This window comes from Zootoca vivipara, chromosome 14 (genome assembly GCF_965207765.1).
Source record: "Zootoca vivipara chromosome 14, rZooViv2.hap1.1, whole genome shotgun sequence".
NCBI lineage: Eukaryota > Metazoa > Chordata > Lepidosauria > Squamata > Lacertidae > Zootoca > Zootoca vivipara.
In genome coordinates this window covers 16567695-16590895 of record NC_142597.1, presented here as the reverse complement: position 1 = coordinate 16590895, position 23201 = coordinate 16567695, and the positions used below count along the sequence as shown (strand labels likewise).

General features: G+C 48.5%; 2 protein-coding genes across 3 annotated transcripts; both read left to right on the top strand.

Annotated features, from left to right (window-relative positions):
- The first annotated feature begins 471 nt into the window (after positions 1-471).
- MPZL2 (myelin protein zero like 2) lies at positions 472-8714 on the top strand. Its single transcript, XM_060268613.2, has 6 exons — positions 472-602; positions 3373-3539; positions 4384-4594; positions 4729-4873; positions 6263-6328; positions 7317-8714. Exons 1-5 carry the CDS (start codon positions 545-547, stop codon positions 6318-6320), a joined length of 639 nt encoding a protein of 212 aa, XP_060124596.2. The 5' UTR covers positions 472-544; the 3' UTR covers positions 6321-6328; positions 7317-8714.
- A 24-nt stretch (positions 8715-8738) lies between these two features.
- Positions 8739-18279, top strand: MPZL3 (myelin protein zero like 3). 2 transcript variants are annotated; one of them, XM_035139341.3, is made up of 6 exons: positions 8739-9156; positions 10535-10704; positions 11484-11694; positions 13899-14064; positions 14834-14888; positions 16261-18279. In XM_035139341.3, exons 1-6 carry the CDS (start codon positions 9105-9107, stop codon positions 16285-16287), a joined length of 681 nt encoding a protein of 226 aa, XP_034995232.1. In that variant the 5' UTR covers positions 8739-9104; the 3' UTR covers positions 16288-18279. The 2 variants fall into 2 exon arrangements, with proteins under 2 accessions (XP_034995232.1, XP_034995234.1); XM_035139343.3 differs by having other exon boundaries at positions 8802-9156; positions 10538-10704.
- The last annotated feature ends 4922 nt before the right edge of the window (positions 18280-23201 follow it).

The following is a 23201-nucleotide window of genomic DNA, read 5'->3' as shown; positions in this document are numbered from 1 at the left end:
AGGCCATTTACCATACACAGAGCACCAGCATTAGCCTTTTGCTTCTGCCATGACTTAACGGGGTGGCCTGCTTGCTCCTGGTCTGATCATCAGGTAGTTGCCAAAAGGGAGAATGGAAATCTCTCCTCCCCCTCTGTCGTGGGAGCTAAGCACCCCCTGCTCAGCTATGGAGGAATTGAAGTTAGCAGAAAGGGAGAGGTCCTGAGCATGTGGGAGAGGGCCTAGGCCTCCCCTGACGAATCACAACCAGCCCTACACACTGAGGAGTGCTACGTGCAGTCAAGCTACAGCCCCAGTTCCTCTCTGCAAACCACTGCCTGCCCCAGGGAAGTCAGGGTGGAGGCAGTCTCAGCTGTAACAGCAGCAAGACTGGGAGAGGCTTCCTGGTTTGGCCTGTGGGAGGGAGAGGGGAGGGGAGGAGGAGAAGCAGAGAGCCCTCTTGGCTCCACCTTGTTTAGTCCCGTGCCAGAAGGGCACCTGAGAGGAGTGGCTGTACTCTGCTGCAGCAGTCCGCCTCCTCTCCACCGTCCCAGCGGCTGTGGACATGGCACCTTGTTCCCAGGGGCTGCCTGGCCCCAGCTGGGTGGGCTTCCTGCTGCTAGGTAAGGACTACAGCCCTGCTCTTCTCTCCCTTTGCTTGTCAATCCCTGCCCTGGGCTCTGCTCTTAGGGGCAAGAGCTCCAAAGCAAGCTGGCAGGCCAGCCCAAGCCAGGCACTTTCTGGGCTGTGCGGACAGTGGGGAGCTCACAGGCGCTCTTGGACAAACAGGTTTGAGGTGTCTTCCAGGCACAGAGAAAGAGAGAGACTCCCCTCCACTGCCATTTCCTTGGCCTCCTATGAGAATCACCAGGTGGGGGTGCCCAGCAGAGGGCCCAGGGCCTGGAGGGGATGGCCAGCAGTGGTCTCATTCTGTTCAGGCCAGCTGGGCTGCTATTGCCTGCCTGTACCTGGACAATGTGGCCTCAACTCTGCTTTTCTCCAGCTGTCAAACTCCAGCTGATTGTGGACGGTTTACCCTGGTGTGATTGAACAGGGGCTCCGGTGAAAGTATTGTCCTGAGCTCCTGTTTATTCTGTGTGTTTCCCCCCCCTCTCCTGCCAACCTTCCCCTCCCTCTGGAGGGCTCTGCCAAAAAGAAGGAATGTTTGTGCTCTGCTCCACTGAGAGATAAAGGGAGGCCAATGCGGGAATGCGGGATCAGTTTCCTCTCCTGCAAGGGCTTGGCTTCTCTGGAGACCCTCCTTCCCTCCCTTGAGAAAACAGACCTTCACACCTTTCCCTAATGCAGCACTTTTAACAAGAGACACTTGGCAGGTTTGGTTTTTTCACTGTTTCGCTTTCCACGCCATTCCCCTTTTCCATGCCGGAAATCGAGGCCAGAAGGCAGCAGCATTCTATGCAAGACCAGCCTGGCAATGCCTGTGTCCTAGCATGCCCAAGCCCAGCGCTCTACCCATTGCATCACACAGCCACAGAGTTCATTCGCTGTGGACACAGAATCAACTCACGTGTTTTGTAAGCCGGATGTAGGAATCAAGCATTTCTATCATAAGGAGTTACCTTACCATGAATCACTTAGAGGAGAAGCAGAGCCAAGGTCTTGGCAGAAGTTTCTTCCTCCTTCTGCAGAGGCAGCTCTTGGCCTTTCCTCCAACCTGACGAGGGTGGTGGTGGCAGCCTAGGGATTTATGGATCAGGTGGTCCAGCTACTGCCCAAGGGCAGAGAGACCACTTTGGGGACCTTACCACCTTCCACCCATGAGTACTGGCTTTGCCCAACTTGTGTCCTCAATATTCTAAAAGAAAGCCGCTTTATTTACCATATTTTTCGCTCCATAAGACACACCTGACCACAAGACGCACTTAGTTTTTTAGAGGAGGAAAACAAGAAAAGAAATATTCTGAATCAATGCTGCTGTTGGCAGTGGCAGCTGAGGGAGGAGCAGCCCACTTTCGGGCTGCTCGTCCCGCCCCAGCCACTGGGAGCCATGGCTCCAGTGGCAGAGGCATCCCTCCAGTGGCAGAGGCTCGAAGGATCCCGCTGCCGTCCAGTGCTTTAGCTCCATAAGATGCACAGACATTTTCCCTTCCTTTTTAGGAGGGAAAAAGTGCACCTTATGGAGCGAAAAATACGGTATTGTTTCATTTTATTTTGTGCATCGATATCCTGCCTTTGTTGCATCCTGGTCAATGGGAAGGGAATGGTGATTCCCAGGTGTCATTTCACCTGTGCCCTAAGCAGATAATGAGTGCCTTAGCATCCAAATAGAGGCTGCAACCTTTGGCATCTGGGTAAGGGCAGAGACCCTTTCCCTGAAGATTGAAATTAAGGAGCTTCTCAGGGTGAGCTGGAGAAAGAGAAGGGCAGCCAGCAGCCCATTGACTAACACAAGCCAGCTTGGGGGGGGGGGATTTTAGGCATGGGAATCCTTTACTCTAGAGCAGCCAGTGTCCAAAGCTACTGCTCAGTTTTGTTTTGTTTTTTTACTTAATTTATGAATTGCTTTCCCTAAAACATCCCCATGTGACTTAACAATAAAAATAACAACCACCGTGTTTCTCCGAAAATAAGACACCATCTTATATTTATTTTTCCTCAAAAAACAAACAAAAAAACACTGGCTTACTTTCAGGGGATGTCTTATTTTTTTCCTCCTCCTGCCGCGGCCGGCATTGCTGCTGCGCCTATCACTATGTCTTATTTTCGGGGTATGGCTTATATTCCTTGAATGCATAAAAATCCTGCTATGGCTTATTTTATGACTACGTCTTAAAATAGGGGAAACAGGGCATGAAAACATAGATACATTCTCAACCCAGTACACATAAAAACGGGGGTGAAAATCTCCATTTAAAAGGCTTTTTGGAAAAGGAACTTATTCCCTAGGTACCAAAAAGTCAGTAAATATTCTGCCTGCCTGTTATGTACAGGAGGGGTTTCCAAAGAGTAGTTGCTACACTGGAAGCAGAAACTCATTTTATTTTGGGGTAGCCTCTTCTGCCTGACAGCTGCAGGTAGGAGAGATCAAAGTCGCCCCCCCCCCAATGCTTACAGTATGTAGCAGGTGCCCATCTTCTTCAGGTGCTGAAGCCAGGCAGGGCACTGAGCCCAGCCAACTTGCCATCTTTCAGGGCAGTTGAGAAGCCCTCCCCTTCCAGCTAGACCTAAACCCACCAAAAGGGCAGAGTGTCACCCAGGATGCGCAAAATCATCCCAAGGAAGGTTTAGCCAGGGCATCACTCTTGGCTCTGGGAGATTATTGGTGCTAAGCTAGAATGCTGACACTCGTGTGTGTGTGTGTGTGTGTGTGTGTGTGTGTGTGTGTGTGTGTGTCCTGTAGGGGCTCATTTTCTATGCTTCTTTCCCCTCCAGTGCTCTGGCCTGTGTCAGCTGTGGACATTTACACTCCTAAGTCCCTGGAAGTCCTGAATGGGACAGAAGTGCGCTTGAAATGCACCTTCCGCAGCTATTCCACAGTCGGGTCAAAGTTGACAGTGTCCTGGCACTTCCAGCCTGAGGAACCTGGCAGATCTGAGTTTGTAAGTTCATCTCTGCAGCCTTTTCATTGAACATGACCTGGGCTCTTCCCCAGGGTTGTGGCCCCAGTTTGGTGCTTGGGCCTCCAGAGGATCCTGAGCAGCTGATAAACCTCCCTGTGAAGTTGGGAGTTTTGCAGCCCAGTCTCTGCAACCCTCTCACCACCTGCCTCTACCCATGTCCAATATGCTCTGAATAAGCACCCTGCACCCCCGTGGAGCAAAGGGGAGTGAGTGGGTGTCACCTTGTACCATGGCCATGAGGCTCTAGAGACCAATCATGCCCAATAAAGTGGGACTTGTGAGTGGCTCTTGCTGATCAAATGTTTACAGATCCTGAAAACGGCTTGTATTATAATGTCTCTGCTCTGAATAGCTGCAGCTGACATCCATGCAACAAAATCCAGTCCCTGATGGGAAGATGGTTCAGATCCCTCTTTGGAGATCGGCTTAATCAAGGGCAGTTCACCACTGTTGGCAGGGCTGGCCCAAGGCATTTTGCTGCCTAAGGCAGAGAGCTAAACAGGTGTTCACCCTCTCTAGCCAGGACCCACACTTTGAAAAGTCTTGCTGTACCACTCAGACACAAATCCTCTCCCACTCTTGGTGCTGCCTGAAGGAAGTTGCTTCACTCTTTTGCATGGCTGGGCCAGACCTGACCAGTCAATCTCACCCATTCCCAGGAGTATATTCATTTAGAGAACCTCCTGGCTCCTCCGGTTTCAAAAAATCTCCTGCAGAAGTGGGAGGTGCTATCCACAGAGGACTGAGGTCACTGAAAAGTGGCTGTCATTTAACACCAGCAGTGGCAGGCATGATAGCTGGGCTTCTCCTTGCAACTTCCTAGGTTTTCTACTACAGTGAGGAGCCTTTCCCGCCGACATCAGGTCGCTTCAAAGGCAGAGTCACATGGGATGGCAACATCCACAGGAACGATGGCTCCATTATCCTTTGGGACACCAAGCCCAGTGACAACGGGACCTTCCAGTGCCACGTGAGGAACCCGCCCGATGTGGACGGTCCGACTGGCGAGATCCAGCTACGTGTGGTGACGAAAGGTTTGTGACTTCGGGGGGAGGGTGCGGGTGGGGTTGCTGGGGGAGGGAGGGGCTGCTCAGTCGCCAGTGCTTCTGGGGTACAGGGGCCACTGTCTCCCTCTTGCACACCCAACATGCCTTTCATCCCTGCACAGTGACTTTCTCAGAGATCCACATCCTAGCATTCGTTATCGGCGCTGTCTGTTTTCTGATTATTGTCATCGTTGTCGTGGTTGTCATCTGCCGCTCCCGGAAGAGAAGGCATGGAGATATGGAGTCAGAAGTGGAGGAGACAGAACTGTAAGTGTGTGTGTGGTGTGTGTGTGTGTGTGTAAGGAAGCTGGCTAGAGCCAATTTGCCTGGCCTTGTGGGAACCACAACTGGTCTCTTGGCCGTCACAGAAAATGGACACCAACTGTTCACTGATATAGGTAAATCACTCTCTTCAAAAAAAGATGAAGATGACCACACAGCCTTGAGAGATAGAGCAAGGGATGGTTTGGGGCTGGGATCAGTAAGTAATGGAACCAGGAGTGCCAGAATTTACTTGCCTGGATCCCATAAAGCTTTAATGGGTCACAGGCAAGTGCCAATGGGCCGGGTTGTTGACAGGCTCTGGTGAACCAGAGAAGTTAAAATGAAAAAGGCCAAGTCTCTACACATGTGGCAGAATGAAGTGAGCCTATGTGGGAGACCATGGAAGCAGCCCTAGAAGTGATATTCATCACTTCTAAACAGACTGCATTTTAAAAACTCCTCCTAAACATCTTAGGATCCAGACTCCTGAAGGGATGACTCTTCTCATATTGGTCTGCCTGTGTCTTGAGGTCTTCAGCCAAAACTTTCACTCGGGTGTCTCCTTTATTTGGTACTCAACAATGAAAGAAAACGCTTTTTCAGTGGTGGCTTCCCAGCTGGGGAACATCCTTCCAAGAGAGGCTCACCTGGTGCCAACAATGAAATCTTTTCAGCCCCACGCAAAAGTGTTTGCTGTCAATTGGTTTTATGAACTGTGTTTATTGCTTTATGGTTGAAATGATTATTGACTGCATACCACCCGAAGTTACAAAAGGATGAAAAGCTGTATAAATATGTTTTGTAATAGATAAATAAAACCTCCCTGCCATTGGAAGTTTAGCCCACTTGGGGAGAAAAGTTCTATTCCACTCCACTCACAGCTGTGCTAGTTTTCCATCGCAAGCAGTTTTCATTGTAGGGCCATTTAAAGTTGGGACCCACATCCTGCAGCTACAGTTTTCAGTGTGGTGCACACCATTCTGCTACCTCGTTCATCTGCTACGTATACAAGGCGAAGGAAATTCATTGCAAAACATTTTGATGGCTTTGTGTCGAAGTGGAGGAAAAGTCGGGCCAGAAACTGAACTGAGTTGCTCCACAACTGCCTGCAAGTGGGGCACATTTGCTGTGTTACTAGCACAGACTTGTGACCTACACGGTGAGCGCTGCACCGAGTGGATCAGGACTGTGACTTTGGCAGGACCCAGGACAGCTGAGCTTCACTAGCTTCTAGGCTGGGGTGGGCCCTCCTGCTGCTCCTCACTGCCTCCCAAATCCAGGAGGGACTCTTGCCTTTCATTTTACACAGCAGCCTCTTTTTTCCTCCCTGACCCCGAGGCCAGAGAACTTGGCTGGCTCCCTAACTACTGCTTTTGTTGCATTTGATAACAGGTCAGAGAAGGAGAATTCGAAAGAGACAGAGAAGCACTTGCTAGAAGAGGGAGCCTAATGTGCCCGGTAGGTACCTTTGGCTTTGCCCCTTTCTCCAGAAGGCATTTCTGTTACCAAGTGGGTGGTAGAGTCCAAGGTGGGTCAGCAGAAGCCCAGCGGAAGGTGTCTCCATCTAGCCATTCTAAATGTTTGGGGAAAGGGCCACAGCCAGGGCCGGCTCTAGGTAGACCCCCGGTGGCTCAGGGCACCATGGCGCCGGCCCGCCAGGAGGGCGCCACGAGCTGCGCCCGCCCGCTGGCCGGCCAGTCCGCCGGTTCGACACGCAGCTGCGCCTGTGGCAGCCACGCTGCGCCCACCCACCCACCGCACTGGGAAACTGGGCGGGAGGGTGCCGGAGAGATTCGGCGCACCACGGCGCCAGGGGCGCTTAAAACGGCCCTGGCCACAGTTCAGTAGCAGAGCACCTGCTTTGCAAGCAGAAGGTCCCAGTTCAATCCCTAGCACTATTTCCTGGTGGGACTGGAAAAAGACCCCTTGTCTGAACCCCTGGAGAGCTACAACTAGCCAGTGCAAGCAGTATTGACCTAGAAGGGCCCAATGCTCTGACTCTCTATAAGGCAGCTTCCTATGTTCCCCTATCTCCACAAGAAAGAGCACTTATAGGAGCTTTTAAATAAGATCTTGTGCTTGAGTTTGGCTTTTTCCTTTTTCCTCCACTCTCCTTTTCCTTTAGTGTTGTGCCATTTTTACTCTAAACCTGAGGGTAGGGACTATCTTATTGCTGATCACTGTAAACAACTCTGGTAGCATTTTTTTGGCTGACCGACAAGATCCAAATACTTTAAGTGAATAAAATAAAATTGGAGGGAGCAGAGAACATTGTCACATACCTTGCGGAAAGAGGAATTGAAACCTGTTTATGCAACTTGTTGGCACACCCCTGCAGTGTTGCCCTTGCTGGCCTAGGTTGAACCCATCACCCTTTCCAGCATTGCCCTCAGGCTCAGGGATGAAGCCTAAGAATAACCTGTGTACCTGTCTGTTCTCCTCACAGGTCTACTGCCCACCCCCATAGGAGCTGGAGGCTGGTTCTTCAGAGTTCTGGATCAGAGATGGCGGATGCCACAAGACAGCTGTCCCTGATTCCCTTGCCTTAGAGAAGTGCATCACCACTGTTATCTTCAAAGGCCCTCTGAGGCTGCAGCTCTTGGTGGAAAGACCTTAAGGCTTGGCCTATAGCAGAGTGTGGCGGTTCCTAGTGATGCTATAGTGTGTGTCTGGAGGGGTCATGGGTGGCTCCCCAGCCCTGACCTGGTGCATATCTGTGGGGAATTATTCCAAGCAAACAACTGTCAGAAAAGGCGAAGACTCCAACACACAGCCTCTTTCTCAACTAGGACTATGCCACTCTTGCACAAATACAGTCCAACTTTCTAAGTTTTTGGGGAGCTCAGCCTGGCTAGACTCCTGAGGCTTAAAGGATAATAATAATAATAATAATAATAATAATAAATTATTTGTACCCATAGGAGAAGCCCTCCCTACCCCTCCACAGCTAAACTGTTAAGCAGAGAATAGAATCATAGAGTTGGAAAGAACAATCAGTCCAGCCCCCTGCAATGTGGGAATCTTTTTGCCCGAGGTGGGGCTCAAACCCACAACCCTGAGATTTTCCTGCTCTGCCAGTTGAGGTGTTGCTCAAGAGTCACAGCCCACAGTGCTCCAATCATCCTATCACCAGCAGTTCAGTATCCACAGTAGCTCCAATAACTGTAGGGCTGGTCAACATTATGAGCCCAGGAAGAAAGAAGCTGATGATGGGTGGGGCGTCTGGGTTTCTGTTTCTTCACAGTGAGCCATCACCATCCCTTTCCCTGCACACATTGCACCCCAGGCGCAAGCCAAGATTCTCTTCCTCCTGGAATTCTGGAGATGCAAACTGACTTGTCCAAATGCTGCGACAAACCCCTCCTCCCTCAGAATTTGCACCCAGGGCCATTTGCAATTCAACAGCTTTCAGGACTGGAGGCTTTTCAGGAAGCCTCAGCCAGCCCCCCTCTGCGCTGTATATTTATTGTTCAGAAACTGCCTTTCAGCGCTCTAAACTAGGCCAGTTCAGTCCCGCTTGCCCCACTATTTGGGGAGGGGGCGAGGTCACATCTGTAGAGCCCCTTCCCCCTCTGCTAGAGGATATGCGGCACGCTCCTTCCCCCGCCAGCCTGCCCTGCAGAGGCGCAGGGGGTCGTCCTGGGCCGCCGAGTAAACTGCCAAGCATTCCCGGTCTGCTTCTGGATATGGAAAGTGGTCAGGGGAGGGAGGGAGCACCTTGGGGGGCGGGTTTGTCCTTTGCCGGCCCGGCCCTGGAATTTAGTTGTCCTTGAGAGACTGGTTACGCATTTGTATGTAAATAAGCTGTATTTCACAATAAAAACTGTAAACCTTTGAAAGTCAAGCGAACTTTGAGCCTGTTTTGTAAGTTTTTTTCCGGGCTTCTCGTGGGGAAGCCGGCCAGCTGGGAGGCCCCTCTTCCCGCGGCAAGGGCTCAGCTGAGGGAGGCAACGCGGGCCGGCAGCGCCCTAGAGAGAGAGAGAGAGAGAGAGAGATGATGCCCTGGCGGCGGCGGCGGCAACATCACTATTCCGTATCCCGCTTGTGGAGCCGGTGACGCCGCAGAGCGCTTGGATGACGCAGTCGCCACTCGCGTCTTTTCGGCGCCTCTGAGCATGTGCAGATTGCCGGCTGCTGTGCAGGGAGTGTCTCTGGGCGGCCATTTTGAGCCTCTCCCCTCCCTTTCCGGCCTCACCTGGGCGGACAGGTGTCGTCCGAGGAAGTGGCGAGGAAAATGGGGCTCTCGCGGAAGAAGCCTGGCGGTGGGGTCCTCCTGCTTCTGTGGGGTGAGAGAGGGGCGGAGGCGGGAGCGGGGCCCTTCCCTTCCCCTCCCCTCCCCTCCAGCAAGCACATAGCGCTGTCCTGGATCTCGGGCTTGCCTCTGGTCCTGTGGCCGACCCGACCGAGAACAGCCGCCCGGGCCTGGTGCCAAACAGCGAGAAGCGCAGCCAGGTCTCCTCCGGAGCAAGTCGACTCGGCCTGCCGGCGGTACGGGGCCAAGAGAAACATTGGAGTGCAGCGAGGGCTGCCTTCGTGGTTTCCAGGCGGGAGCGAATCGGGGCCAGAAGCCCCGCGCCCCTTTGCCTGCTGCCCGGGGAAGAGGCGCACGGCCAGCCCGCCTAAGGGAATTTTCTATCCGGAGACGCGACTCCGCCAAGTGGCGGAGGGAGGCGACGGGGCTCGGCCTTCCCAGTTCCTGTAGGGATGGTGGACCACAAGACTGAGCTACCTTGCGGGGTGGTTCTCAAGAGAGCAGCTAGCCTAGGCCCTCGAAGTGTGCTGAACGGGGGGGGGGGGGAGCCAAACAAATGCCCAGAAGTCGTTGTCCTAGGCCAGGCATAGGCAACCTTGGCTCTCCAGAAGTTTTAGAACTACAACTCCCATGATCCCTAGCTAACAAGGCCAGTGGTCAGGGATCATGGGAGTTGTAGTTCCAAAACATCTGGAGAGCCAAGGTTGCCTATGCCTGTCCTAGGCTGAAAGAATCACTGATGGGTTGTGTTGAGTGCTTTTCTTACTCTGAGTAGACCCATTGAAATGAGTGACCCATTGAATAAAATTAGATCTGCAGCATTGGATACAGTGAAAAATAAAATCTGTCCCAACAAGAAAGAAAATGGGAATTTCCCTCCCTCTGAGGTGGAGTCTATAAAGCACTGAGACTGGCACTTCTGATGGAACCCACACCAATCCTCCCCACCCCAGACTAAATGTTTAGGCCCCTGCCTCTGGGGCTGGTGTTAGACATTGTGCTGCCATAGGCAAAGGATAACCTCTGCTTCCAGAGCACAGCAGCCTATCTTGGGGGGGGGGGAGACCATGGGGGCCACAGCACCATCCTTCCAAGACATTGCTACTTGTCATCTGCTCAAGGCAGTTTCTTCCTTTTGTCTAATGATGGTGCCACCTGCTGGTATTTGCTATGTCTGGAGGCTGCAGAGCACCAGAAGGTGCTATTTTTTGGGAGTCCTTTGTGGCTGGTTCTGTTGAGTTCCTGATCTCTGCCTGCCCAAAAGAAAAAAACGGTGGACGGTTCCTTCGCTGAGCTGAGCACTTCCTGCAAAGTGGGTCTGGCAGAAGAGGGAGCAGCAGGAACTCTTCCTGCCAACACCTCTGCGCTCCTGCTCGGGTGACTAACCCATCTCTTGGGGTTATATTTTGCAGCAGCCCTTGCCAGAGTCTACTCCCTCGAGATCCAGGCTGACTCAGACATCCAGGCCTTTGTGGGTGAGGCCGTGATCCTGAAGTGCTGGTTCAAGTCCTCCTCCCCAGTCACAGAGAAGCTCACCATCGATTGGACATACCGACCTCTTGCAGGGGGCAGTTTGGAGCCGGTGAGTGGTGCTTTCACTGTTTGCCCGTTGGCTCTTGGCAGAGTGGCACAGGTGCCTGCCACTTCTGCTGTGGTAGGTGCCACTGGTGCACAAGGCGTATATGGTGGCAGGTGCGCAGCAGAGCCTTTATCTTGCTGCTCTGGGGGTACCAATCGAATGGCTTTCAGTATCCCTGAGATCATCATCCTTCATGCAAAAGCATGAGCCTACCTTGCTGGAATGTTGCTATGGATCTCTGCAGTGAGATTGGCTCATGAAAGGCCTTGAGCCATTGGCTCTTGGCTGTCATGGGACGTGATGCTCACCATCTCTGTTTTTTTAAATAAAAATAATAATTTTTATTTGATTTTACAAGTGTAGAATTATAAAAATACAAAATACATATCCATATTTAGAGACTTCTCCGAATCTCTAGACTTTCCACCTTCCCCTCCATGGGTCCAATTGGCAATCTTTTCAACTGCATATTGTTCCATAATCCATATTTTATATCACTCCATTTTGTCCACAGTATCTGCTACATTACAAGTGTTATTGCAACCCTGCTAATGTTTTCATCTTGCTTACAGTGGTCTCCCAGATAAATTATATTTTCCTCCATTCTTTATTAAAGTTTTGGTCTTCTTGGTTCCTGAGCTTTTTGGTCAGTTTTGCCATTTTGGCATAGTCCAACAGCTTGATTTGCCATTCTTCTCTGGTAGGGACTTTGTCTTCTTTCCATCTCTGGGCTAGTAGCATCTGTGCGACTGTCTGTGCTCACCATCTCTAAACTCCTCTAGATCTTCCACTACCAGTCAGATGCCTATCCAGCTAAGAAGGGCACCTTCCGTGACCGGGTATCCTGGGTTGGAAACGTGGCCAAGCGGGATGCTTCCATTAGGATCAACAACCCAACGATGGCTGACAATGGGACTTTCACATGCGCTGTGAAAAATCCCCCAGATGTGCAGCATAACATCCTCCAGACTATGCTGACTGTCACTCAGAGAGGTAAAGCAATGTTTCTAGTCTCCGTGGCCATGGTGGTTCTGCCTCCCCCCCTCCCCCAAGCCTTTCCTGTCAAGAGCATTAAAACACTGTTGCTGTTTCCTGAAAATCCCAGCCTCTTAGTACCATCTCCCCGCTGCCACCCTCCACCAGTTGCATTTTCTAGCATGCACTGTTTCAGGAGAATGGTAGGACAGGCCCTCATTCTACCCTGGGGGCTGTTGGGGTTGAGCGTCAGATCTGCTCACTTCCTGCCTTAGTCCCCAGAGGCTGGCGAGTACAAAGTGAAAAGAGAAGGGGTGGGGCTTACTCACTGTATCTGTGTGAGCCTGCAAGTAGGACCTGTTTTTTTGCCATGGTGAGAGGCAAGTTCCTTGGGGTGTTTCTTCCCTTTCCCCCTTTTGGAGATTGCAAAGCCTGCTAGGCCTACAGAACCAAAAGTTTATTTTGAGTCGTTCCTATTTTAATGTAGAACCATGGCTAAGGACATAGACTGACACCTCAGTTTTATTTGGACTGGTGTCAAAGTGAAGTACCCATTGCTGAAGAAGAATGGGCTGATGTGACCGAGAAACAAACAACTCAAGACAAAAGCAACATACCTAAAACAAAGAACTTTTTTTTTAAAGAAAATCTTTATTGATTTTGAAAAAAGAACAATAATATACAAATTATATTTGGGGAAATCAATCCCAATACAAAAATGGGAGAATTTATGGAAACGTGACTCAAACTTCACACCTAACTATGACCTGAAAGAAAATATCCTAAAAATGCTAAATAGATGGCACTTGACGCCACTAAAACTGTCAAAAATCTATCCAGGGGTTAGTAATCTATGCTGGACAAGGAAACTGGTTCATTTATCCATATGTGGTGGAACTGCAGCATAATTAAGGGGTTTTGGGAAATGTTATACAAAGAATTAAAAAAAATATTGAAATACTCCATTAAGAAAAGTCTGGAAATGTTTCTCTTGGGAATGTTACCGGAGGATGTCAAACCGAATGATAGGTGCATAATAAGTTATGCAGTAGCAGTAGAAAGGAGTGGCAAATCAAGGTACTACAATATTATAGATTAGCGACGAGATATGAAGAACTAAAAGGAACAGATTCAGAAACAACCATAAAAATTTGGAAACCATTTATTAATTATATAAAAGATAAAATGGAAAACCCAAACCTGATCTCAGATATCTAAAGGTTCTATCATAAGTATAACTGTAAACGATTTTCATCTATATGTCATCGATAGTTTGTGTAATATGAATTGTAGTGTGTAATCTTTTATATGGAAATTAGGGAGAAGCCCAGTACAGGATGGGAAATCTCGGGGGACGAGGAGTAGGGAGGGATAGGAGGGGGGGGGGAGTTGGGAGGGCTGGAAAAAAAAAGAATAATCACATGAAAACAAAGAACTTTAATGACATATGGAAGTTCAGAGTCTGTGTTTCTCTGATTGCTTTCTCAGTTCTACTATTGGTACTTGCAATTAGTTCATGCTAATTACATTGGACCCTAGGGTTACGTTACCTTTGGGTAAAGTAACTTTCGGGTTGCGAACACGGCAAACCTGGAAGTGTATACTTCCAGGTTTCACCGTGCACACATGCACAGAAGTGCTCTGCATGCCATGTGTGTGCGCAGAAGCAGCGCCTCTGCTTACGAAATTTTCGGGGTGCACATGGAACCCTGGAATGAATTAAATTCACATCCAGAGGATCTACTGTATAAAACATTCATAAGTATTCAGTTTATATGGTATTCCTGCTTTAATTTTAATCGTAAGCGATTTGCTTTATTTTCTATAAGTTACTTTCTTTTCCTTAAATTCCGTAACACTATTAAGCTTTAATAAGCTGATGGATTTGTTCCGGTCACAAAACTGAGTCTGTTGCGGATATCCCTAGTTAAGCTTTCATGTTTCACCATGTTTCTGCTGAAAAATTCAAACACCAATGGGAAGACTCAGTTAGCATTTGGGCATTGGCCAGGGATTAGCATGGTATGTGCTTACCTCCCATCTTCTGTTCTGCGGACTGGCTGTGATGCCTCCTTAATTCAGCTTTTTGCCTTCTTTTCTCACGTGGGTTGGAAACTCAGTTGTGGTTTGATCTTGGGTGTTCCCCTTGGGTCCTCTTTTCCCCAGAGGCCCAGCTTGCCCTTCTGATGTACATGTGGCCTGATTCCCGCCTCTTTCTCCAGGGGCCTCCTTCCAGCTGACGTCAGCTGGGCTTCTCTCCATCCTGGTCTTCCTCCCCTCAGCCATTGTGGTGGCCTTGCTCCTGGTTCGAATGGGCAAGAAGCTCGGGGTGCTGAAAAGCAAGAAGAAGTGCAGCTACAAGAAGTCCTCCATCGAAGTCTCTGAAGAGTGAGCACTTTGTGTTCTGTGCTTAACCAGGGAGAAGCAGAGAGAAGTAGCATTTGGGGAGGGGAGGGCTGCCCTGAGGGTTCTTGTTGGGATCCCTGGGCTTGTACTCAAGGTCACTTAATGGAAATAAATGACACCACCCCATCCAACCCTCAGCATGCCCATGTTCTCAGACCAAGGGGAATATAATGAGCAGAATATGTGGTTATTGTGGAGCAGCTGATTCAGACTGTGAACCCTCCATAGGGTATCAGCAGGTGTTTTTATGATTGACACTCCACTGCACCTGGTGCCTCAAAGGCATGTCCCTCCTACTGTCAGCTCCTGCATAAATCTTGGGAGCTTGGTGGTCTGCCGCTGTTGGCCCACCTGAGGAGCAGGTGGTGGAGGACTCACCTTCATTGGAGGTTCTTAAACAGAGTTTGGGTGGCCTCCTGTCAGGGATTCTTTAACTGTGATTCCTGCATTGCAGGGGGTTGAACTAGATGGCCCTTGGGGGGTCCCTTCCAACTCCACAATTCTGTGAACAGCAACCCCATGGAAGCTTTGTGGCAGATGCAGGGGTCAGGGTAGGGCGAGTCTGGTCAAGCCTCACCAGTGAGGAGCTGCTTGTCAGGATAATTGGGTTTCTTTTGGAGGGGATGGGCAGAGGTAGAGCAAGCTGACTGGCACAGGTGTGCAACTGGCTATACTGGGGTTTTTGAGGTGGGCAGGTGCCAGGCAGGCAAAGCAGACACATGCTGGACTCATCTCTGTGCTCTTCCTGTAGACCTGAGCGACCTAAGTGCAAGGAGAGGCTGGCCGCCTGGTGTCTGCGATGTATGGTAAGTGAAAGTGCCATTCTTACACACAGCCAGTTTGACACTGGCAAGATAGCAGGGAGGGCAAAGCATCCTGGGCCTGCCATCAAATTCCCATTCATGCCTGACCCAATCCAGAGGCCAAGATTGAAGTCTTCTACCTTTGCCGCTGTAGGTGTCAGAAGGGTGAAGCCATTTGTGAACAGGACTGGCCTGGCAGAGTGGATTGGGGGGGCATAGGAACAAACCAACTCACAGCCACCACCCATTGTTTCCATTTCCCCTTCAGTCATGAGAGGTAGGGTGGAGGCATCCTAGTCATCTGGCCCTGGAGAACCTCCCTCTTTTCTTCCTGCCATTGCTAGAGGTGCACCATTTTGGGCAGGGGCTGCAAGGGGGATATGAGAGCTAAATGAGGCCATTCCCTGTTACAGCTGGTGTCCAGGGTGGGGGTATACTACAGCTTCATCTGAAGTACCCTCCCTCCCTTTCATAGGGCTGATCCTGCCATTAGGCTTGAGTGAAGCTGCTGGCTGAGGCAAATGATTTAGGGCAGGGCTTCCCAAACTTGGGTCTCCAGCTGTTTTTGGACTACATATCCCTGACCAATGGGATGATGGGAGTTGCAGTCCAAAAACAGCTTTGGGAAACCCTGGTTTAGGGTCTTGTGAAAGGGCAACAAGTGGCCTGTGACTTAACCCATTATTGTATTTTTAGTCCCAGGGAGAGGCACTTTCAGGTATACCAAAAATGACAAAAATACCCTGACCTAGGGAGGGGACATTTACTGTTCCACGTCAGGTAGCAAAATGTCTTTTAAGGCCCAGCCCTGTTTGCCAGTGAAGCAAAGACCAAACATTGGGTGGGTGGGAGAGTTGGCTGTCCCTTTTGTTTCTGACCATGAATGTTTGTGTGGTTGGCAGGCTCTTGGGTGTGAGCTGCTGAGGATTTTGGCATCCCTGTGCTGGTGTTCAGCCAGAGTATGCAAGGAGGTTGTCAGCAAGAGTACAAAATAAGACTGAGTTGAAGGATCCTGTTGGTTACACAAGGAAGTGGCATTGCAAATGTGTGCCCTGGTCTAAGAGTCTGGCACAGTTGTCCATGAATCTTGCATTGTGTCTCAGTCCATTTCCCACAGTGGTCTCATCCTCATATGGAGGTTTCTCAAGAAGACCAGGGTGTACACTGTGGCATGTGTGTGTGTGAGAGAAGAGGGGGGGGGGCGGAATCTAACTGAGCTTCCTTGCAGACATTTCCAGATCTGGGTTCAGTGAGTTGTTTAGCACAAAATCCTGCAGCTCATTTCCCCAGCAGGAAATTTCTGCCAGGTGAGGCATTTTTTGGGGGGCTCTTGTTGGCTCTGTTGCTTGACCTTTTCTTATTGCATTCTGTTCAGGATTCAGATGATGAGGATCCTTACTGACTTGAGGACAAATATATTTTTCTGAATGTCATCCGAAGGCCAACAGGATACATCCCAGTGATTCTTCAATGAATGGAACTTTGGCACTGGACTTCATGGTGTCAGGAGGGCTCTGATGGTGTGTGTGGGATCAGGTTCTACCTCATGTTGGGGATCATCAAGATGTTACAGCTTCTCATTGGTTGGTGTGGCTCTTGCCCTGTTTCTTTGGATGGAGAATTGCGCCTGTGGGGAGTACAGCTATCTGTACTGTTGGGTTCTGGGTAAGATGACCTGTGCTGATTGACACTCCTGAGCTGCTGCTTCTCCACACACTGCGTTGAACTCAGCCACCCTTTAGCACTTGACTCATGAAGGTGTTACTTGGTCCTCCTCCTCCTTGCCATATTTTTGCACAAACCTCCGGTATAGTTCCAACTCCTACAGCAGCAGCAACAACAACAACAAGAACAAAACAGCAAGAACAACATGCTTGGAAATGGTGTGGGCACCTTGTGTCTGGTGGCCAGTTACCACTGACATGGAGAAAAGGGGGTAGTCTGGACTACATCTGAAGCAGGCAAATGTTAACGCCTGCAGTGGCTTGGAGAGAGTTGGGCAGGTATTCCATGGCTCAAGACCAGAGAGGTTCATTGTGCTTTTGTTTCCAGGGAGAGAGAAGGGCCACTGTGTGATCTTCTCCTTTGGCTGCTGCCCATGGCTGCTGGTTCACAGCCAAGCTGGCCATAGGCAGTGGCACCAGAGCAGGTGATGGTAGGGGGACTGAGCTTCCTTTTAATGAATGCCAAGTGTGGCAGCTGGCCTTTTGCCACATGCCTGGGGCTGGCATTGTGTTCCTAGGTTCAGGCGACTTAGAGCTAAAATGTAAGAAGAGCCTTCCTTTGGAGGTCCATGCACATCTCAGGATGTCCCCCAAAGCACAGGTATTTGGCAGGCCCTGGGACAAGACTCTAGAGAAGTGGTTCCCAATTACCCTGTTTCTCCTAAAATAAGACGTAGCCATAAAATAAGCCATAGCAGGATTTTTAAGCATTCAAGGAATATAAGCCATACTCCGAAAATAAGCCCTAGTGATAGGCAGTTTAACTTTGTAGGCTAAACTGTACCATTTGTTTAGTCGTTTAGTCGTGTCCGACTCTTCGTGACCCCATGGACCATAGCATGCCAAGCACTCCTGTCTTCCACTGCCTCCCGCAGTTTGGTCAAACTCATGTTTGTAGCTTCGAGAACACTGTCCAACCATCTCGTCCTCTGTCGTCCCCTTCTCCTAGTGCCCTCAATCTTTCCCAACATCAGGGTCTTTTCTAGGGAGTCTTCTCTTCTCATGAGGTGGCCAAAGTATTGGAGCCTCAGCTTCACAATCTGTCCTTCCAGTGAGCACTCAGGGTTGATTTCCTTCAGAATGGATAGGTTTGATCTTCTGGGACTCTCAAGAGTCTCCTCCAGCACCATAATTCAAAAGCATCAATTCTTCGGTGATCAGCCTTCTTTATGGCTCAGCTCTCACTTCCATACACCACTACTGGAAACTGTACCATACTTAATAAAAAAATAAGACATCCCCTGAAAATAAGCCATAGTGTTGTTGTTTTTTAGGAAAAATAAATATAAGACGGTGTCTTATTTTTGGAGAAACACGGTAGCTAAGTCACGTGGACCCCCTACTTTTGAAAATGTTGGTATACCTGTGGTAGTTTTGGTTACATAATCCATCCCCCTGGGTGGATTACACGGCCCTGCTGGGGTCTGTGGACCACTAGTTGGGAGCCCCTGCTCTAGAGGACTGTTCTGCATTTACTTAAAGAAGCATTTCCTCTTTGTCAGCCTGACTTTCCTCTCCAGAATTGCTGCTTGTGTCTGTGCAGATGCCGGTATGTGTCTTGTCTCCTCCTCTTCCACATACATTCATTCCTCAGTGGGGCCTTTCTGTGGATAGGGCCTGGGAGAGGAGGATACCCATCTCTCCTGTAGCCAATAAACATCTTGTACCAACTCCGTCTAATGGTTTGTTTGTTTTTTGTTCTGGCCAGGAGTGGGTGGCAGGCAAGCTGTTGAAAGAAAAGGGGTTTGCCCAAAGTGGGCAGGGCCAGAGCTAGCATGCATGCATCCATCAATCCATCCATCCATCAATCAATCAATCAATCAATCAATCACACAGTAATGTCTATGCTGATTGGCAACTGCTAAATTTTCTCCCTGAGAGATGCTGCAAGGAATTGAACCTCAGAGTAGACTTCTGAGTACCATTTGCTGGGAATCAGAAGTGGGGAATAGGATTGTGTTTGGTCCTGCTTGCTGGCTTCCCATAAGAGGCATGTGGGTGTCCTGTGGGAGAGCAAGATCCTGGATAACACAGAACCCCTTTGGCCTGATCCAGCAGGCTCTTCTTAGGACCTTCTGCAAGCAAACGGGAGTTCCACCACTGAGCTGCAGCCCATACATATGCCCATAAAATGCATACATACACATACAGACTCTACCTATTCCAGCAACAGGGCATTGCTTTCAATTGGGGGAGGGGGGTTGCAAGGCATGTGAGGGTTTACCAGGCATGTCAAACCTGCGGCTCTCCAGATGTTTTGGGCTACAACTCCCATGATCCCTAGCTAGCAGGACCAGTGGTTGGGGAAGATGGGAATTGTAGTCCAAAACATGTGGAGGGCCGCAGGTTTGACATGCCTGGTTTACACTTTCCCCAACTACACCCTTCCCTCCCCAAAATGCCCCCCAGTGCATCCCCATCTTCTATATAGGAACCAAGAGGACAAAAACTTTTAAAAAGAATGGGGGAAATTATATTTTATTTAAGAGACCACTGGAAGCAGCTGAAACCATTAGCAGGATTTTAATCTCACGTGTAATGTAACAAACATTACATTACAATATGGATTGATATAAAATATAGACTATGGAATAATATGCAGTTGTAAATGTTGACAATAGGACCCATGAAGGGGATGGGAAATCTCGAGATTCAGAGTAATCTCTGTATATGGATATGCATAGGTAAAGGGAAAAAAAGGTAAAACCATTAGGTCCAGTTGCGTCGCGGACGACTCTGGGGTTGCAGCACTCATCTCACTTTACTGGCCAAGAGAGCCAGCTTCCAGGTCATGTGGCCAGCATGACTAAGCTGCTTCTGGTGAACCAGAGCAGCACACGGAAACACAGTTTACCTTCCCGCTGTAGTGGTACCTATTTATCAACTTGCACTTTGATGTGCTTTTGAACCGCTAGGTTGGCAGGAGCTGGGACCAAGCAACGGGAGCTCACCCTGTCACGGGGATTTGAACCTCCGACCTTCCGATTGGCAAGCCCTAGGCTCAGTGGTTTAACCCACAGCACCACCCGCGTTCCTAAAATTATATATAGTAGAATCAAATAAAAAGGATTTCAAAAAGGAAAAAAAGGGCTACTTGTACATGCAATTATAGTTAAAATATATGATTTTTTAAAGAATTAAAAAACCAGATATTATATGAAAAGAAAGAAAGAAGTCTTTTATTGGAGACAACAGGAGGCTTTATTCAAGCTCAATGGCAGCATGGGAGGTTTTTTTTTGCACTGACTTGTAGCTACAGGGATAAATGGGAGGTCAGGGCAGGTAGGCAACAACCCTCTCTGAGTTTTGTCTCCAGCATCTGTTTTTTAGAGAGTTACTGGTTTGAGGACATGGGGGTTCTGAAAGGCTTTTAGTGTTGATGGACCCAGGTTGCCCTGGTTGCCGACTACAGATTGGCAAGGAAGTGAGGCTTCCCATGGTGGTCTGCATGGCCCCTACGAGTGTTAGTAAAGTGACCTGGCTGGAGCCTGGATGCCTTTCCTTAGGCTCCCTTTGGGCCTGTCATTACCCCTGTCATCACTCACAGCCCTATCGCTGGGAGGACTCCTTCGGCCATTGCCCTGGTCACATGTGGCTGGCTCTTTTCCAGCCCCCTCCCCGCCATCTGTTCCAGCTGGGGCCTCTGATCTGTTATAATTTGTGGGAAGGCAATGCCTTGACAGCTCTGGAGAGCTTTACCTTAAAAGCAGCCAGGTCAAGTTCCTGTCGAGCAACTATCAGGTTTCTTTGAAACATGAAACCCACCCTTCTGTTTCTCCCTCCTTCAGATGTAAAAGAGAGAAAGTCCTTGGCTGAAGTTTACTGAGTGCAACAAAGTGACTCCTTCCTTTCCATCACCCTGAAAATGGAAGCCTTCCCCTTCCACAAGACCCCAGGCATCCAGCACTGCCCAAAATGAAAAGCATTTAGGTAAAGCAAGAGCTGTGCCTCTTGCTTCCCCAGGAAGCAAGAGAACTCTGTGGACCATTCTTAGCAGGTGAGAGGAGGCACCCACTTGTAAGTCACCCCTCATCTTCTGATGCCAGGTGGTTCGAAGTTCAAGCCAGGAGCAGGCAGAGCCTTAGCTTTGATCTTAGCTTGTAGTCCCACAATGATAAGATTGAAGATTAGCCTCCGCCTGTCGCCTTTTGCAATCACAGAGCAAGCAGAGACTACGGTAGTTGTCTGGCAGGATTGTTGTTATTGCTGTTGTTTAACCTGGTTGCTTTTCTCAAAAACCACTCAATGTGCCTTACAGAAGCATAAAATATTTGCTTGCTTCATCATGGAATGATACTGAGAAGTTTAGCACGAATTCAGGAAGTGTTCTATATTTTGTTGCCATTATGTAGCCATCACATTGTTATGTGCAAGTGGAACTTCAGAGAAGATTGGGGTAGGCTTGTCTGTGGGGTGGTGCTGGTGCTGTCATTTATTATGCTAATGAGGAGTTTGGTTGTTAATCACATTTAAACAAAAAATCCTACAAAGTTTGCATTACACCCCCACCCACCCACCCCCACAATATATATATGACTATATATCTATATGGACACACACACACACACACACACACACACACACACACACACTCTTTGCTAATCCGTAACCAATTATCAGGGGGCGCGGGTGGCGCTGTGGTCTACAGAACCTAAGGCTTGCCGATCAGAAGGTCGGCGGTTCGACGGGGTGAGCTCCCATTGTTCGGTCCCAGCTCCTGCCCACCTAGCAGTTCGAAAGCACGTCAGAGTGCAAGTAGATAAATAAGTACTGCTCCGGCAGGAAGGTAAACGGCGTTTCCGTGAGCTGCTCTGGTTTTGCCAGAAGTGGCTTAGTCTTGCTGGCCACATGACCCGGAAGCTGTCCGTGGACAAATGCTGGCTCCTTTGGCCTATAGAGCGAGATGAATGTGCAACCCCAGAGTCGTCCGCAACTGGATCTAACGGTCAGGGGTACCTTTACCTTTAACCAATTATCAACATCAAACAGTTCTTAATGGAAGTTAAAATCCAATGTCAGCTAGTGGTTCCCCCTTTGATTTGAATTGGAATGAGTCCTAGGACTCAGCTACATTAGTAAAAATAAAATGTTATAAATGCATGTGCCTACTTCATGGGAGTTCCAAAGGGTGGCAACATGAGAACAGGTCTTTGCAGTGGTGGCTCCTTCTTTGTGAAATGCTCTCTTCAAGGAAAGTCACCTGGTATAATCTGTATCTATTTTTAGGCACCAAGCAAAAACCTTCATTTTTACCCAGGCTTTTGGCTTTGAAGGGGTTTTAAATATTTGTGGCCGCTTTTGGCGGGGCAGGATCTGCTAGACATGTGTTTTGTTTATATAGATGTGTTTTTTTAGTTCTGTTTTTTTTAAAAAAAGATTTTTAATTGTGTTTATTGTAGTTGGTTTTAGTATTTCTATTGTGCTTGTAAAATTGCTTTGAGTCATTTCCATGAGTAAAGTGGCAAATAACTCATCACCAACACAATATGTCCTTTCTTCAACCCTCCTGATAGAAACCAGATCTCTGCATGCTTATGGGATGACATGATACACACCTTAAGATTTTATAGTCGGTTTGAATTACGAGCAGCAGTTTCCTGTCTCAAAAACAGAATTCCTTGTGAAATAGTTGTAATTACATAATGCCCAATTCAAGTTGCATCATGTTTGATGGAAAGTTTTTATAACTATGGGGAAGTATCAACTTTTGACCCATGGTCCTGGAAGGAGGAAGTCAGTTAATTAAGTTCTTTTATTGTAACAGTTTATTTTGGCTGCAGTCCTGTGCATATTTACTTGGGAGTAAGCCCTATTGAACTTGATGGAACTTGCCTCTGAGTGGATAGGCATGGGATTGCAGTGTTAGATTTCCGTCCCATTTACACATTTTTATTATGTTACTTTTCCCACTTCACATTTATTTTTAAACTTCTGTTCTAGACAAGGAATGTCATTTTTGTTATGCACTGCCACGTAAATGTTGTGTATTCCTAGATTAAATGTGATTTTAGCCTCATAGCATTTGGTTGCTGATGTAGTATGTCTTTGTATATGTACTGAGAGGATTATTGAGATCTGTAACTGCGGAGAGTTTGGACTCAGCTACATTAGTAAAGAAACAGTGATTTGAATGCCCTATAAATGTGCAACACCAGATGGCGGCAGAGAGCAGGAAATTTTAAAATGTGGTTTTCCATAGGGATTTCTTTCTTTTGTTATGATTGAGTGGAATTCTATGTTAGGAGTTTGCTGTTTTCTATATTGTATTTATGGATGTTGAGGTTTTCTATACTGCATTAAATTTTAATTTTTGGTAAATTGCTTGGTAATCCTTTCTGATGAAAAGTGGTATAGTCATACCTGAAATAATAAATAAGTATATAAAATATGCAGAGTTTAGGCCCAAACAATGAGAATTCATAGAAAACAAAAAGGACACCCCACACAAAAACTAACAAAATCAAAACTAGCAGAATATTACCATACTTTTCTGTGTGTAAGACTAGGGTTGTTTTGTTTTTTTTTAAAACCAAAAAATAATGTTTAAAAAGGGGGGTAGTCTTATACATGGTGGCAATCTCCCCCCCATTTC

Excerpts from the sequence above, each read along its gene's own strand:
- MPZL2 (XM_060268613.2), top strand. The coding sequence starts at position 545 with ATGGCACCTTGTTCCCAGGGGCTGCCTGGCCCCAGCTGGGTGGGCTTC. Across the intron at positions 603-3,372 it reads GGTGGGCTTCCTGCTGCTAG|TGCTCTGGCCTGTGTCAGCT; the intron begins GTAAGGACTACA and ends TTTCCCCTCCAG. Across the intron at positions 3,540-4,383 it reads AACCTGGCAGATCTGAGTTT|GTTTTCTACTACAGTGAGGA; the intron begins GTAAGTTCATCT and ends GCAACTTCCTAG.
- MPZL3 (XM_035139341.3), top strand. The coding sequence starts at position 9,105 with ATGGGGCTCTCGCGGAAGAAGCCTGGCGGTGGGGTCCTCCTGCTTCTG. Across the intron at positions 10,705-11,483 it reads CAGGGGGCAGTTTGGAGCCG|ATCTTCCACTACCAGTCAGA; the intron begins GTGAGTGGTGCT and ends AAACTCCTCTAG. Across the intron at positions 14,889-16,260 it reads CCTGGTGTCTGCGATGTATG|GATTCAGATGATGAGGATCC; the intron begins GTAAGTGAAAGT and ends CATTCTGTTCAG.